Source organism: Desmodus rotundus, chromosome 9, assembly GCF_022682495.2.
Source record: "Desmodus rotundus isolate HL8 chromosome 9, HLdesRot8A.1, whole genome shotgun sequence".
Taxonomy (NCBI): Eukaryota; Metazoa; Chordata; class Mammalia; order Chiroptera; family Phyllostomidae; genus Desmodus; species Desmodus rotundus.
In genome coordinates, this window is record NC_071395.1 from 81913364 (window position 1) to 81929595 (window position 16232).

Sequence of the window (16232 nt, forward strand, 5' to 3'; positions counted from 1 at the left end):
AGGTAGTCGAGAACGGAAAAAGGAAGCTAAGAAGCAGAAATATGGGGAATCAGGAGGGTATGGTTTCGGGGAAGCCACGAGGGGAGGCAGTGGTCTGGTCTGCTGCGCACAGTCCTGGGGAGAGTGCTACACGGAGATATTATGTCCCTTGCGTTTGATGATGTGGAGATCACAGTGACCTTGAGGAGGCAACGCACTGGAGCAGGGTGGGAGTCAGTTCGATTGGAGCAGGTTGAAGAGTGAATGGGAAGGAATTAGTGTAGACAGCTTTTTTGATGGTGTTGAAGGAGCAATTAGCACTGAAAGAGAACAGAGACACAGGCTAGAAGCCAGAGAATCATTTAGTACATATAGAGAGATTTTTCAGATGAGAGATATTAGAGCTTAATTGTTTGCTGGTGGAAATTCTCCAAGATAGAGATGTTAATCCAGAAGAAGGCAGAAAAAGGCAAAGAATCCACGACTTCGAGAGTGTGAAGAGGGAACGGACTCAGAGTAGAAGTGAGAGAGAAGATATGTATAAACACGGGCGCATTTAGACACATAGTGATGAAAAGATGAAGAAGTTAGTACCCACTTTTTTCTATTTCTTTTGAATGAGACAAAACTTTCACATGAAAGTGGAAGAGAGGCATGAAAGGTTTGAAGACGCAAAGTCTAAGGGAGTAAGAGAGTAGGACTTGATGCTCAGGGACAGGCTGCTCACCAGGACTGAGTGCCTGTTCCAGGTCTGTGATTATGAATCAAAAGCAAAGCCAGTTTTGCTGAGTGAGTGACCTTCTCCAGCCGCCTGTGTCTGCTGTGGAGGATGCAGAGTCTGCTGAGCGAGCTAGGAGGGAGAAAGGCGCGAGGGAGCAACTCCACGATCGACCATTCACGTCTGGATGTTCATAGGAGACACAGAAGATGTCAGGAAGAAGGGGTTTTCTCCCTCCAGCAAGGTTTGGTGTGAGCTAAGCCGTGAAGGCACTTGCCCGAGCAGCAGTGGTGACACCCAGTGACCAGTCCTTGAAGTGTAGCCCCTTGGTGTTGTAGGTGGATACAGCCCTGAAGGAGCCCAGTATTCGATAAGCAGGGTGTGTTCTGCTCCACCAAGGAGGCGCTCAGCCTCCCCTGATTCTCCCCATCATTGTCTCTCCCACGATTCTGTCCCACTGGCCCTGGACCCTCTTTGGGGAGGGAGAGGCTGCTGCTCAGGTGGGTACCTGGAAGCAGACAGCCGAGGCACTGAAGGCAATCTCGGGGGCTGTTAGCCCAGACCTGGGCTTCTCTGTGAGGTTCCTGGTGTCCTGGGGATCTAGGACAAGCATCCTAGGCTGGCTTTGGGGTCCCAAAGCCCTGCTAAGGTTTAGACACTAGCCTCTTCCAGCCCACAGTTATCCTGGGGAGTTGTTATCCAGGTTGACTTAAGAGCTGAGTAAGGACTCCCCTCTCTCCACCTGCTCCCTACAGTTGACTGTCCTCCAGGATCTGAGAGGGCCCTAATGTCTCTGACTCTATCTAGGTGCCTTCTGACTCAAGCACTGGGATCTGGCTAGAGGGAAACCTGGGTTTCTCCCTGAGTCCTGTCATCCATCCTAGGTACTGAACTTGACTTCTGGGCCAAGGATCTGGCTGTCTCTTAGGGTCTGTCCCGCCCACAGGGAAATACAAAGAGGACCAAGATAGGATACCTGATCCCTTTGCGAAGACCAAAGGTACTTTTAGTGTTCTGATTAGCTTTACCTTGACTGGTTGTTTATCTTTCACTTTAAGTGGTTACCAAATAAGACTTTAAGTCTAAGCGGAAGAGGGTGAAATGAGGGGGTGCTGCTGAGGCCTGAGCCCTGGAGTGGGGCAGTTGGGGAAGATGGTTTCTAAGGTGCTCAAGCAATGGAAGATGACTCTCTGACTCACCTCTAACCCTCTTTCCCTCTCCTACCTCAATCTCCAGTCCGAATCTGACTGAACCTAGGTGGAGCCTGGTGTAGTGGCTGCACTGGAATCACAGTCAGGCAATCGCTTGACCACGTCTGTTTCCACGTCTGCAACGCGGTGAGGGAAGCGTGCGGTGCATGAGGTTGTGGTGAAAGTCAGGCGGATGTACGTGGAACTCGACCACGTACATGAGAGGGTTTCTTACTCTGATGTGGTGCTTTGCTTTCAGGTGTTATTGTTAGGTATTTACACCAAGGTCGATTTCATACATTTTAAGGAGAAAGACAAAAATTTTAATGGCAACGAAATTCCATGAGAGGCAGGAAGTCCCAGTCACTGGGGGATCCATCAGAGGAAAGGTGACAGCTGATGTCCCTTCCAAGACTGGGAGCGCCCAGAGGGAGGAGGGTGTGAGAAGCACACAGACAGCACTTGGAGTCAGACAGACCTAGCACCACATCCGCCCCTGCCAGTTACTAGATGTGGCTCTCTGACAGGTCCTTAAACCTCCCAGATTTCTCTGTGTACCTGCATGAAGTGCAGGTAATTGCTAGCCCCCAGGTTGGTGAGACAATTAGATGGGGTGCCACTTGTAAAGCACCTGAAATAGAGTATGCTCTGAGTGAACGGGGTCTTGAAAACCCATTCATTCGGGTCAAAATCCAACATTGGGGGCTTATATTATGGCCTGGGCGCCGTGCTAGATGCTGGGTGATGTTGTACACCTTAAAGACAATTCTAGTTCACATCCCAGCTTCACCACTTACTAGCTTAGAGAAACTGCTCTAAGTCCCAGTTTCTTCATGTTTAAAGTGAGGGAGAATAATGCCTTTATTAAGGGATCATCATAATAATTATGGAATCCATGTAAAGTACTTAGCATGGTACTGGCACACAAGAATTCTAAAAAGTGGCGGGAGGGTGGAAGCAAGGGAGGGAGGTGGGTTTGGCTGGGGTAGGGGGTAGGGGTGGGGAGAAAATGCAGACAACTGTAACTGAACAACAATAAAATAATTAAAAAGAATAAAAGCAAAGTAGAAAATAAAAAATTCTAAAAAGTGGCAGCAATTGTGATTGATACAATCACGTCGAAACATTAAAAGGAGCGGGTGCTGGTGGGTCAGATTTAAAGCTGGAGACCTGAATGACTTTTCCTTATTGAGAACATTAAATCTATTCTTGCACCAGCCTCATCTGCATTAAATAAAATATGGGATGTTCCTTTCCCTTATATGTACCTGCCCATTACTCCCTAAATACTTAAAGCAAGAGAGTTCCATAGACTCTGAAGACCAGGGTAAAATACTAGAATGGGCAAGAGAGGAAGGCTGTGTAGTCTGGCTTGAGAGCTCTTTCAGAAGACTTTTGACGATTTTAAGTGTTTTGCCGAAAGTATAGTTTCCTTTGCTCCCTGATTGCCCAGGTGTACACATCCGAATGTCCCCTGTGGAAATTCCTGTTTATGGTCTCCATGTCCACTGGTCCAGTTGCCTTAACTTCCAGGAAGTGCAAACTTGACCTTTGTCCCCAGTGGGGATCCTGGCCCACCCTGAGCTGCTAGCTGCTGTCCTTTTCCAACCTTCTCCTTTCCCCCTCCTCCCTGCTCCCTGCTCCTGCCCCTCGCCCAGGTCAGTTGCAGCAGTTCTGAGTTTGCTGGCTTTCGCTCCTGCAAGGGGAACTGGCTTCCCCATGGTCTCTGTCCACACCCACATCTCCGAGAAGGCCTGGCCTGCCTTACACCACTGGACCGGGCTGGCCTCTCTCCTTGGAAAGCCATTCACTAGCCCATTAAAGGGCCCGAGCACTTAAACCAAGCGTGGATTCACAGTCACATTGGGGATCTCAAATTGTGACTCTCACTCAGATCAGCCTTCCTTTCTTTCCAATACCCTCTCTGTTTGTCTCCACCAGCTTAACCCTCCTGCCTTAAGTCTTCCATAGCCGCCACACCCCAGCTTCCCGGGGCTTCCCGGTGCTGGGAATGGGTCTGGAGTAGAATGACAGTGACAAAAACTCAGCTTTATTTTCACTTCTTTCACAAGTGTTTCCAGAGCACCTACTAAGCACCAGTCACTGCTCTAGATACCGGGGGTCGGCAGAGAAGACAGTAAAGTCTCTGTCCTCATGGAACGTACATTCAGGGAGAGGAGAAAGAACAGACATTTAGTGCACTTTCAGGTAGTGATATGTGGGGAGTGTGGATCACGGGAGACCCTTTAGATCAGGTGACCAGGGAAGACTTCTCCGTGGAAGTGACTCTAAGCAGGCACCTCAGCAGAGGAGGAGAGTGAGCCATGGGAATAGTGGTGGGAAGGCTCCCAGGCAGAGGGCACAGCATCACCCTGAGGCAGGGTGAGCTGAGGTGTTTGAGGAATGTCGAGGAGACCCTTTTTTTTTTCTGTGTCATACTGTAATGAGTACTTTTTAATTTTAATTGTGATAAAATGCACGTAACATAAACATTGCCACTTTAGCTATTTTAAAGCATATAGTCCACCTGCGTCAAGTATACACGCAACTTGACCACCATTGATCTCCCTCACTTTCGTGGTCTTCCCCAACGGAAACTCTGCTCCCGTTAAACAGTAACTCCCCAATCCTCTCTTTCCCCAGCCCCCGCCGCCGTCATGGCGCTTTCCGTGTGATGAGCACTTTAAATGCATCGTCTCATTTAGTTTTCGAAACAACTCCCGGCTGGCCATAGGTCTCACTGCCGTGCCCATTCCACAGGTGGGGAAACCCTGAGTGAGCTGGCTGAGATCATACAGCTACTGTGTGGAGGAGGCACACCTTCAACGGTTTTCCTGGCTCAGGCTCATGCCCTTAACCCCCTACCAGGTGGGGGTGAAGGATGCCACGCTGCTGCCCCTCTGAGAGCCCAGAGGTGGCCCAGGAGGGTTTATTAAGGATTAGAGGCAATGTGAGAAGCTCTCCTTGCTAGGGCAGGAGGGGTGTGTGGCGTCCCACTGGTTCTGTCTGCCTGGAAGGAAGGGGTTGCTGCCCAGAGACTGGGTTGGGGGTGGAGCTAGCAGTTTCCTGGTTTGAGTGTTGTGGGCTTTGGGGCCAGGGAGTCCACTCCCTCCCTTACCACTTACACACTGAGAACTCTGTAAATTAAATTCACCTCCACATCCATTTCCTCCCTTGCAAACACAATCATGTTGGCTTTTCAGGGATAGTGAGATCCAATGAGATAAGGCATATACCATGTAAATCAGTGTCCGGTATACAGTAGGTGTTCAACAAATGTTCGCTCCTTGCCTCCGCAGACATGAGCTTCACCCACAGGCCAGGAACTAGCCTCTTCCCTCTTAAATGCATTGCACCCATCATGTTATTTGAATCCGAGGATGCTTACAAGTAGTAGTCTCATTTTACAGATGAAGGAAGCAAAGCACAGGAAGTGAAATGAGTTGCCCTCAGCTAGTGAGTGGCAGAGCCAGGGTTTAAACCCGGCAGCAGGGAGCAGAGCCCACCCAGACAGAGACACACAGTCACACTGCAGAAACTGCTATTGCTCCCCAGCCCCCCTGGGTGGCTAGTTGTGGGGAGGCAGGGCACCCCCCCACACACACCCAACCCGGCTTCCCTCCACTCTGCCAGCCTGGGCCAGGCCACCGTGGGGGCGCGAGGACAGCTTGTTGGGTCTCAGTGTGACTGCTTCCTGCAGCCCCAAACCCCGGCCCATGTGGGGGGTGGGCCTGGCTGAGATCATATAGCTCCTGGTAGCGGGGGATTTGGATGCGGCCTCATTGTCCCCACCCGCTCCCGCTCCATCCCCTGGGGTTTGGCTGGGCCAGAGGACTTATCTTGATTCTTTGGCACAGCGCAGCTCCTTCCCTGAATTCTTGCTCTTTGGAGCCGCCAGCTAGACCCTGCCGGGACTTTGCCGTCTGCCTGGTCGCGGGCTCAGGAGCCCTCCGAAATGCGTCCTGCAGTCGTAGCTTGAGATAGGTGAACCCCGTAGACCCGGAGCTGCAAGAGAGGGGGCCTGGGCAAGCATCCCCAGCCCCTTGGGAGAAGAAGCGCCAGCTTGGCGGGAGGCATGGGGCACCGCCTTGGGAGAGGGGAGCCCCAGCCGGGCAGCCTTTGCTGCGGCCAAGGTGCTCCTGAGGGCGCCAAGTTGGAGCTGATGGCCCGGTGGCCCCACGCTGCGCCTGCCCAGGTGGAGGGGGTCCCTCCCTCTGTCCAGGTTGTTTAGGGTGGGTGGTCTGCGTGCTGGGGCAGGGGAAAGCGAGAAAAACCCATCCTGAAACACACAGAGGAGAATATACAAAAAGGAAACACGCAAAGAAACAGAAAAGTCACAGAGAAACACGGCAAAAACTCAGGAAGCTCAAACACACAGGCAGAGAGAGGAAACAAAGCGGGTGGTCTTGGAGGCGGTGGGCAGGGGGAGGGGAAAGGGAATTCTGAGAAGGGGGGAGATGGAGGGAGGGGGGGAAAGCCTCCGAGGTGAAGAGAGAGAAATGAGAGGGGGAAAGGCAAAGGGTTAAAGGAGGTAGTGCTTTCAAAGGAACAGTGTAAACATGCATCTAGAGAAACTGAGGCAGACCTGAGAATTAGCCCCACCCCTCCCAACAAGCACAAGGGGAGATACAGAGATGGAACAAAGCCCAGCCTTCTCCCCCTGGTGGGCAGGTGAGTTCCAGGTGGAGAACAGCCACCTGAGGACTCTGAGAAAGGGGCCCTTGGCACAGTATGAGCCAGCCAAGTCTCCACCTGGTCCACCTGGCAGACTCCTCCTTCAAAACCCAGCTCAAGCATCACCTGCACTGTGAAGGCTTTCCCAGAAAATGCCATGCAAGCACAGTTGCTCTCTCTTCTGTGTATTTCTGCATGTGGCACAGGCACGAGGAGTGAAATGGGGTGTCTGGCTGTCCACCTCTTCCCCTGCATCCTCAAGACTTGAGGTGCGTGTCTTGCTTATCTCCAGCCTCCAGAGTCCAGCCCAGTGCTTGGTGCAGAGTAGATGGTCCATGAGCATTTCTTGAAGGACAACCAGGAGCACTTGGACCCTCTAAGACCTTCGTGATTTTCAACTGATGTGCGGCAAGAATTTTTAAAATGTGCAACACCTTACTTACTATTTAGTCAGAGGCACTGATTCCCTTAGATTGTCAAATTAAAAAAAAAAATGACAACAAACAACGCAAAACTGTCACGTGTGAATTAATCAAAATTATACCCATTTTTTGTTAGGTTGGCAAAAAACATTTTTTTAGTGTATGAGAGAACTTAAGTGATTAGTTTCTGTATATCATGAGATGAAAAAGGTTTAAAATGCCTACTCTAAGACATGGAACATAGAACTAAATCCAAGTAGAGGACCCATAGAGACTCCTCAGTCAAAGCACTGTTTTTGGCAGGTGGAGAAGGTAAAACCCAGAGAGGGGAGGGGACTTGCTTAAAGGGACACAAGCAGGGGCCTGCAATGGCAGGACATCGTGAATACGTACTTCTCCGAGATGCCCTTGTTCCTCCAGCCTGTGAGATTAGAACAGGTGTGAAAGAACCTCCTGAATGAAAACATTCCATGGAGTACGAACAATTTAATTCCAGTTGTAAGTTCCAACACTGAAACTGAGGCTGCTTCCCGTGTGAACTTGGACAAATTTCTTAACGTCCCTGAACACCCGGGACTATAAGATGGGGATTCCAAGTACCTGCCTCATAGGGTCACTGGAAGAGTTACCACACAAGAGCCTGGCACAGAGGAGACCCTCAGTAAACACGATGCCGCCCTTCTCCCTGGGAGGTGGGTGTTCTTTCCTGCACTTGTAAAGGTGAAGACAGCAGTGCTAGTGAAAATGTCTCCTTTTGTCCCAGGACAAAAGTCCACCCTGGTCCACCTGGGGAGCAAACTCTTTTAGTAAAAGAAAAGCAAATTGGGAGCAGGACATAAGACCCATATTGATTCTGTTTGGGTCTTCAAGTCTCTGCAGGTGACTTGGGGCAACATAATTTCCCCCTCCCAACACCCGCCACACCAGCAGGTAAGAAAGACCCCATGGCCCCACTCCATCCTGCAGCCTCTTTACCTGGCCTGCTCTGTGCTGTGTCTTTCAAGCTGCAGCTGGTGCAGGGGATGTGACCAGGACCCAGGGAGCCACCGGAAGCATGGAGACCGTGGTCATTGTTGCCATAGGTGTGCTGGCCACCATATTTCTGGCCTCCTTTGCAGCCTTGGTGGTGGTTTGCAGGCAGCGCTACTGCCGGCCTCGGGACCTGCTGCAGCGCTATGATTCCAAGTGAGTGTGCCCGGGCAGGGGGAGGAGGAGCGAGGGGCTGTGCCCTGGGGCTCCAAGGAGAGAAAAGGAAGTTTGGTGCTGGGCAACTGCCTCAGCTTTTTGTCTCTAAACTGGCACCTGAAAGCTCTCCTTCCCCATAATGTCCTTAGAGCGTAAGAATGTTGCTTAAGTCCCCCAATATCCTGAGCTACCTCTGTCTCTGGCACTGAACTAATGAGAAAGTGACTCAACGTGTTCACCTAGCACAAACTTGTGGCCGTCCGTCCAACACTGGCCACTTCACTTAGCATTTGGACAAGCCAAACTCTTCCCAACCAAACTCACAGGAACAGAAATCTGAGGCCTGCACTCCAGCCACACATCCAAGCAGCACCTGGTGTCGTGAAAGCCCAGCATATAACTGCCTCTCTTCGCTCAGATTTCTTCATGATGCACTTCACGCGCAATACGCTTTGTAAGCAAGGTCCCATTTAGGTATGTTTTCATTGGTCCTTAAGGGGCCAGGGCCACTAACCCTTAGTTTCTTGTACTCCTCCATCTGAATCTTATCAGCGTCTCTGTCAAGTGGTTAAAAAACCTGGAGTTTCTAGTGTTTACTCCACTCCTACATGGACGGTCTGTTATACATCAGAATTCCTGAAGCCCTTTCAAAGGCTTTACTTCATTTGGTCCTCACAAGACAGTGGCCTGTGGGAGAGACCACGTGGGTGGTCACCAGCCACTTTTTCACCTACTGTGGAGACAGCTGTGTGCTGAGTCTGAGTAGCTGCTGAGGGGAAATGCGGCTTTCCTCCTTCTCCCTGGGCGCTTTCCCTTGTGAACAGAGAGCTCGGCCCGCTATAGTGACTTGGGCGGTATATCTGGACTTCTCCAATTACTAGAACATCCTTCACTAGCCTTCTTTGGCTTTGACAGTATCAGCCAAATGGGACAGTGTTAAAAAATCCAAATCATGAGTACTTTAACTTGAAGACAGATTTTTTCCTTTATTTTATTTGATATTTTTATTGCATTTTTTTCTGTTACCCTTTCTTCCTGTGCCCTCTTCCACCTCCACCCACTGCCCTCTCCCCTGCAATCACCACACTGTTTTCTTTCTTTTATTCTTGATCCCTCCATCCCCCTAACCCCGCCCCCAGCCAAAGCTGTCAGCCTGCTGTCGATGAGTCTGTCTCTCTTCTGCTTGTCAGTTCACTTTGTTTATTAGATTCCACATATGAGTGAGATCATATGATACTTGTCTTTCTCTGACTGGCTAATTTCATTTCGCATAATACTCTCAGGTCCATTCCTGCTGTAACAAAACATAAGAGTTCCTCCTTTTTTTATGCTGTGTAGTATTCCATTGTGTAAATGTACCACAGTTTTTTTATCCACTCATCTACTGATGGGCACTTGGGCTGCTTCCAAATCTTGGCTATTGTAAATAAAGCTGCGATGAACAGAGTGGTGCATATATTGTTTTGAATTGGTGTTTTGGGTTTCTTTTGTTAAATTCCCAGAAGCGGAATCACTGGGTCATAAGGCAGTTCCATTTTTAATTTTTTGAGGAAATGCCATACTGGTTTCCACAGCAGCTGCACCAGTCCACATTCCCTGACCCCGATCTGAGAGGTTTCCACCCCACCCTCCTCACCCAGCCAGGTTCTCAGCGTTTGCCTCTCCCACCTCACGCCTGTGTACTTTGCATTTCAATTTGCCCATTGGGTTAGGGGGCCCAGCTACAGGTACAGACCCAAGGTGGGGGTCATATTTATCTCTGTGGGGGTGGCAGAAACCGTTTGGGAGCTAGGTCAGCCCCTCATCACCTCTCTCCTCCTTGCTGTCTTAGATCTGTCACACTTTGACAGAAAAGCTTGTTGCCATGACAATGGGCTAGGGGGCCAAGATGAAGAATTCAGCCAGTGTCAGTGACATTGTCGTGGTGGCCAAGCGGATCAGCCCCAGGTGAGCGGTCAGGGCCTTAAGTGCCCACAGTCTGCGGGGAAAGGGGGGCCGGAAGCGGAGGTGGTGGCAGGGCCTGGCTCTTCCAGGAGCCCACACAGGCACCTCAGTTATTTATGTCCTAATCACTCACAGAGCATCCAGGAGGGTTTAGGTGTTGAGACTCTCAAGCTGAGATGTTTGCACACAGCTGCCCCACCTCCAGTAGGCTTTTTGGGAAACTGCAGCATCTGACCAGTGCTGACTTCCACTCCACAGATCCCGCTGTGGCTGCTCCCTCTTTCTCAGTCCGTACCAGCTGGGGCTGCTTTCCTCCCTGTTGCCACTCCTTTCTTCTGGGCTCTGGGCCAGAAAGCACATTTCCCACAGGGGCCCACACCCCCACCTGCAATGACCTCCTGGCTGTGTCCTGTCCCCCACCCATATCCATTCTGGAGACTAAGTGGGGGGTGGCTGTCACCCACTGCCCGGTCCATGGCCCAGCCAGCAGTCTCCAGGACTGGGTAGGAGGTGAAGCCATACATCACTCAGATCTCCCAAATTCCAGGCATCAGCAAAATCCCATGTGGGAGGCAACCAGAAGATTGCAGTCAACAGCTACACCCCGTTGTGGGCTCAATTTGGTGAAGAAAAATAAAGCCCCTTTCTTAGAGGGCAGGGCTGTGCTAGGTTTGTGCTGCCATCTGGTGGCTGGTATGTGGATGTGCCTAAGTGGTGTTTTGTCTGTCCAGGATGATTTCTCAATCAGCCACAGGGCCTCATCACTGGGAATGGTGGCACCCCCTGAGCTCCAGGGTCCCTTGCTTTCCTGGTTGCCATGCCTTGGGTGAATGACAAGGAACCAGCCTTCTTGGGGAATATGAAAGAGTTGGTGAACTTGAACTCTGTCCAAGGACTTCAGTGAGTTGAGAAGGTGGGGTGGGGGGACTGAGCACAGTATAGTTCTTGACTTTCTGTGAAGCTCTCCTTGGTTGGGTGTGGTAACATTGTTATCGGTAGAAAATGAGTTCTTGTGGTATTGCAAGGAAAAGAATTTCCTGAGACCCATACAACAGGACGGGGCTTGGTGGTAGTGAACTTTACCGATGATGTAAAAATAAGGGGGTTCCTGTCCTGACTTCCCAATGTCCCATCTCTGTCCACCTCATCATGTAAAAGGTCCAGTCTTGTCTTCAGTAGGGCCAGGATGAAGACCACTGCCCAGAGTTTATGCCCCATATCAAAATCCAGTCCAGTCAAGCATCTGGCTAGCTTAGAGTGTGTTTCCAGCTGTAGTCCATTCCTGTGCTGCCGCATTCAGGCTCCCTCCTGGGGCCAGCGTGTAAAGTCCCTTCGGTCATGGGCCATGCAGCTGCTAGGGCCACATGGCCATGGAGAAAACAGGTGAGTGCACGATACAATTGCAGTTCATTGGGCAAGAAGGTGAGAGAAAGCGAGAGTACCCTACTTATTTCCCTAGGAGTATATTACCTTAGGCTTGAAAAAGATCACGTGATTTTTCAAAAAAAAAAAAAAACCCCAAAAACAACTTCCCAAGTTTTTACAAGCTTTTTATAGGTCTACCCCCTAGGTACAGTAACGGTCTCTTTGGTCAAGCATCTCCTGTAGTGCACACCAACTATCCAGTACCAGAGGGGGAAAGCAGTGTTCATCCCCTTGGCAGAGCAATGCTGAAACCCCCTGGGGCATGAAGCTATAGCTTCCTGATGGTGCAAACAGGTGCATGCTCCCCATTTTATTAAACTCAGTGTCTAACTCCCTTTGCTCCCCTTTCTCATCAATAATTAGTTAATCACCAACATAACAGCATGGCTTATATTAGAGTAGGTTGTACCCTGACCTGAAAGACCCTCCAACACAGGCTCTGGGCAAGCACCAGACTGTCCTCTGGCCACTCACTGTTAGCAGAGACGCTGCATTGTTCATTCTGGCTGGACCTTCTTCATGCCTCCTGTCACTCCTAGGAGCCACCCAGGGGCCAAATTCATGATACCATGTTATAAGGCAGCATTGCCAGGAGGGGTTGGGGAGGAAAGACACCGAGATTTCTGAGGATGAGTGAAGTCCTGGGTAATGAGGATTAGCAGTGGGGCTAGACTGTGGGTGCGGACTTGACCTGGTGCTCACTGGCCCTTCCTGCAGAGCACTCAGGCTACTTCCAGAATGTTCCCTACCATAACTCAATCCTTGCTTTGTCTTTTTGTCCTCACACTTCTTTTTACTTCTGGCATATTCTGTCCCATTGTTTTTCTTGCTCCATTTATTCCGCATGGTGCGTTGGTAGCATGTTAGCTTCAAGGGAAGTGGTTCTAGCCCTGGCCACTGTGGAGAAGGGGCCAGCAAAGCAGAGGCCGAGAGCGACCATGTGTCTACATTTCTGCACTTTCTCATCAACCCCTCAGCCCTGAGACAAGAAAGTTTAGAAATAAGAAAATACATTATTATTTTTTCTTCCTGATTATCAAGTGGTCTGAGAGCAAAACTTTGAAGCAAGACCTTGTGCTATGCAAATCAGAATGAATAGTTTGTTCCTTTCTGAACTAGATTTTTAAAAAATTAACCATAAACTATACTATATGATTAAAACATATAATGAGACAGTTTGCACCCAAATTAAACTTGGGTTTTTTTAGTGTTACATAGGACTTTTAATCATGGTTTCTCTAAAACATAAAAACATAAATACCTGTAAAAAGTAAAACACTGCAGAATCGGATTATGTAGAAAGTGAAGTATCCCCTAACTCTGCCCCCCCCAATTCGCGGAGCTGACTGCTATTGAAGAGTGCTTCTCCAGACTTCTCTCCTCTGCATTTCATAGCTATTTTTCATTTACTTTGTACACAAATGCTATCAATCAAACTTTAAAAATGGTTTTGACAGTTTTTCTTTTCAATTAATAGTGTATCTTCAACATCATCCCAGATGTTCAAACACATACTTTTCCATCTATTAGAACTAAAACCAAACCAGGAACCAAATGTTCTCTAAACTGAACCTGAAGTCTTCCAAAGTCTGTGTTGAAGAATACAGAAGCAGTTAGAGAAAAAAACCACAGAAGATGTGGGCTTCAAAATCAAAAACGAAGAACTGGGCTACAGAAAGGTAGAAAGGAAGGAGGGGTAAAGGAGACAAGGAGAGTGAAATACTGAACACCCTTTGCCTCCCCTCAGAGTGGACGACGTGGTGAAATCAATGTACCCTCCGCTGGACCCGAAACTGCTGGACGCACGGTGAGAGTGGTCCTTCTCTTCTCCCTGCTGGGGCCTCACCGGCTGATCAGATCTGTGAGCTTGGCTGTTCGGGTGGTTGAGAAGAAGGCTGTTGGCTGGACTCCTGGGCTGTCCTGGGCCTTGGGTTCAGTGCAGTGTGAATGGTCAGCCAAGCAGTGAGCCGAGCCTGGCTGGGGTAGAGGCCAGTCCTCGTCCTGAAGCCCTGGAGAAGGAAGAGCCAGATTAGATTTTCAAGTTTTATGATTACCCATCCGGCCCCACTACACCCTGTCAGCACCTCCCCTCCCTCCCATGTCCCCACCTTGTGCTCTCTGCTCTGTGGACCCCGGAAGACACACGCCTGAGCTGTGAGTGCCGCCCAGTGGGTCAGTGGGGTGTGTGGGGGGCAGGGCAATGAGAACAGAGTGCCCAGGAAGCCCTCATTGTGATCCTCCCTGGTCCACAGCGCATACTTAGCACCTGAAGTTGCTGTCTTTCTGAACCACATGTAAGCCCATCTTACAGACCAGATTCTCTGTCTCCCGGGTTTCTGTGACTGACTGTGTCATACACCTGCTGTGTAATGACCGCCAGCTGGGCAGAGGGTCCCAGTGCTGCTGCTGGTTTCCCTGCCCCAGTCTCACAGCGGCACAGCCGTGTCCGGGGGCTGTGATCTGTGATACAGTCCCAAAGCATTCTGCACGCTCACCGCGTGACGGGCATTCTATAGTGAATGCTGCCATACAGCTAAAACTACTCCCCCTCAAACGGGTTTTCTATATATGTTTTTCTTTTAGAGTAGGGTAAACCTGCCCTGGGCCTGCCCCATTGATTCAGAATGAATAAGTAGGGGTATGTGCTCATCCAGCTGACTAGATCCAGATTGTCCCATAAAACCCTCTCCTGGAAGCTGTGAATGGCCATGCAGTAGAAAGTGGGTGCCAGAGTCTGAAATAAGCTGACGGGACACAGCATGTGATGTTCTCCCTGTGGAGTTATCGTGCACATTGGAGGCTCTGGGAAGGGCTTCAGTTCACCTTGTTGACATTAGCCATTCCCAAATTTGTTTGAACATGGTAGCACCTTTAAATTCCACACTCGCCAACCTCCTGGGGAAAGGACTCCAGTTTGGGGAACAGACTTTAGACTTCCGACCATTTGGGCTTTGGTACAAAGTCCCTTCTTTCCTAGGGCATCTGATTCTGTTTGTTTTCTTCTAGGACCACTGCCCTGCTCCTGTCTGTCAGTCATCTGGTGCTGGTGACCAGGAATGCCTGCCACCTGAGCGGGGGCCTGGATTGGGTTGACCAGTCACTGTCAGCTGCCGAGGAGCACTTGGAAGTCCTTCGAGAAGCAGCCCTGGCTTCTGAGCCAGATAAGGGCCTCCCAGGCCCGGAGGGCTTCCTGCAGGAGCAGTCTTCCATTTAGTGCCTGCTGGCCAGCAGCTGGCCACAGGGGCCAGCCTGCCGCTGTCTGTGGGTGGCCCAGCCGAGCCTTCCCCTTTTCTGTATGTGGTTGTTGTGCAGGGCTTGGGAGCCGCGCCCTGTGCAGAGCAGAGCAGGAGAGCCCCGTGAGTGGGCGCCTGTGTTGCAGTCGCCGTGCTGGCTGGAGAGTGGCAGTCTAACACCACGGTTCGGGGAGACGTCACCCTCTCTCTGTGCGCCAGACCTTCGGAGACTGTGGACTCTAATCTTCACTTGTCACTTGCTGAGTGCTTTTAGGAAAATTGGGCCGCTGAGAATCAAGAGGTTTCACGTGACAATCAGCCTTTCTGGCTTTCTCCAACAGTCAGAAGGGGAGACAACTCTGCTCTGCGTTTTCCAAAGAGGACCATCAGTTGGAACTAAGTAGGAGTTGCCTGTTTGGACAAGACTTGTGCTGTGTCACCAGGCCTGTCTCATTTATTTGTACTATCTGCCTGGTCCCTGAGGTGTCTGAGTCCCTCCTCCCCTTCACAGGTGCGGGTTTGAAGGTGAGCACTGCAGAGCTGGGTATTCCCTTTTCTTCATTGTGCCCGAAATTTTCCCCAGCTACCTCTAGGTGGATAGTAAATGTATACTTAGGCTTCTCTCAAGTGTGTGGTTACTGAGACCCATTCAAATGGGTGTGGGGCACATTTGTCTGAGGACTGAGGGTGGGAGGGGAGAGCCTAGGAGTCCTCGGAATGGCGTGTGCACGTGACTGAAAATATTTAAAGGATTCCCGACTTCAGGTGGAGTTGAAGATACCTCCATAGAGTAGTTTTTCCATTTTCTTATTTTTCAATCACAGTTGGCATACAGTATTAGTTTCAGGTGTACACCACAGTGATTAGACATTATGTAACTCACTAAGTGGTCATCCCCACAAATCTCGTACCCACCTGGCGCCATACATAATTATTAGAATATTACTGTCTACATTCCCTACGCCATACTTTACATCCCTTGGCTATTCTAGTACCTACCATGGTACTTCTTAATCCCTTTACCTTCTTCACCACCCCACCCCCTCTCCCATATGGCAACCAGCTAAATGGTGTCTGTATGTATGAGTCTGTATCTGTTCTGTTTGTTCATTTATTTTTTTTAGATTCAACTGTTGATAAATATGTATTTATTGCCATTTTATTATTCATAATTTTGATCTTTTTTCTTCTTCTTAAAGAAAACTCTAACCTTTCATGTAATACTGGTTTGGTGGTGATGAACTCCTTTAGCTTTTTCTTGTCTGGGAAGCTCTTTATATGTCCTTATACTCTAAATGATAGCTTTGCTGGGTAGAGTAATGTTGGCTGTACGCCCTTGCTTTTTATCACTTTGAATATTTGTTCCCAATCTCTTCTGGCCTGTAAAGTTTCTGTTTAGAAATCAGCTGACAGTATCATGGGAGTTCCCTTGTAGGTAACTGCTTTTCTCTGGCTACTTTTA

The 16232-nt window shown here is 49.8% G+C and overlaps 1 protein-coding gene across 1 annotated transcript; it reads left to right on the forward strand.

Moving 5' to 3' along the window:
- Positions 1-9997: 9997 nt before the first annotated feature.
- LOC112308677 (transmembrane protein 98-like) lies at positions 9998-15393 on the forward strand. The gene is made up of 3 exons (XM_024564986.4): positions 9998-10115; positions 13285-13344; positions 14544-15393. Exons 1-3 carry the CDS (start codon positions 10057-10059, stop codon positions 14749-14751), a joined length of 327 nt encoding a protein of 108 aa, XP_024420754.3. The 5' UTR covers positions 9998-10056; the 3' UTR covers positions 14752-15393.
- The last annotated feature ends 839 nt before the right edge of the window (positions 15394-16232 follow it).

Bases quoted from the DNA above. Each gene is read 5' to 3' on its own strand.
- LOC112308677 (XM_024564986.4), top strand. From the start codon at position 10,057: ATGAAGAATTCAGCCAGTGTCAGTGACATTGTCGTGGTGGCCAAGCGG. The intron at 10,116-13,284 runs GTGAGCGGTCAG...GCCTCCCCTCAG, and splicing joins GCCAAGCGGATCAGCCCCAG to AGTGGACGACGTGGTGAAAT. The intron at 13,345-14,543 runs GTGAGAGTGGTC...GTTTTCTTCTAG, and splicing joins CCGAAACTGCTGGACGCACG to GACCACTGCCCTGCTCCTGT.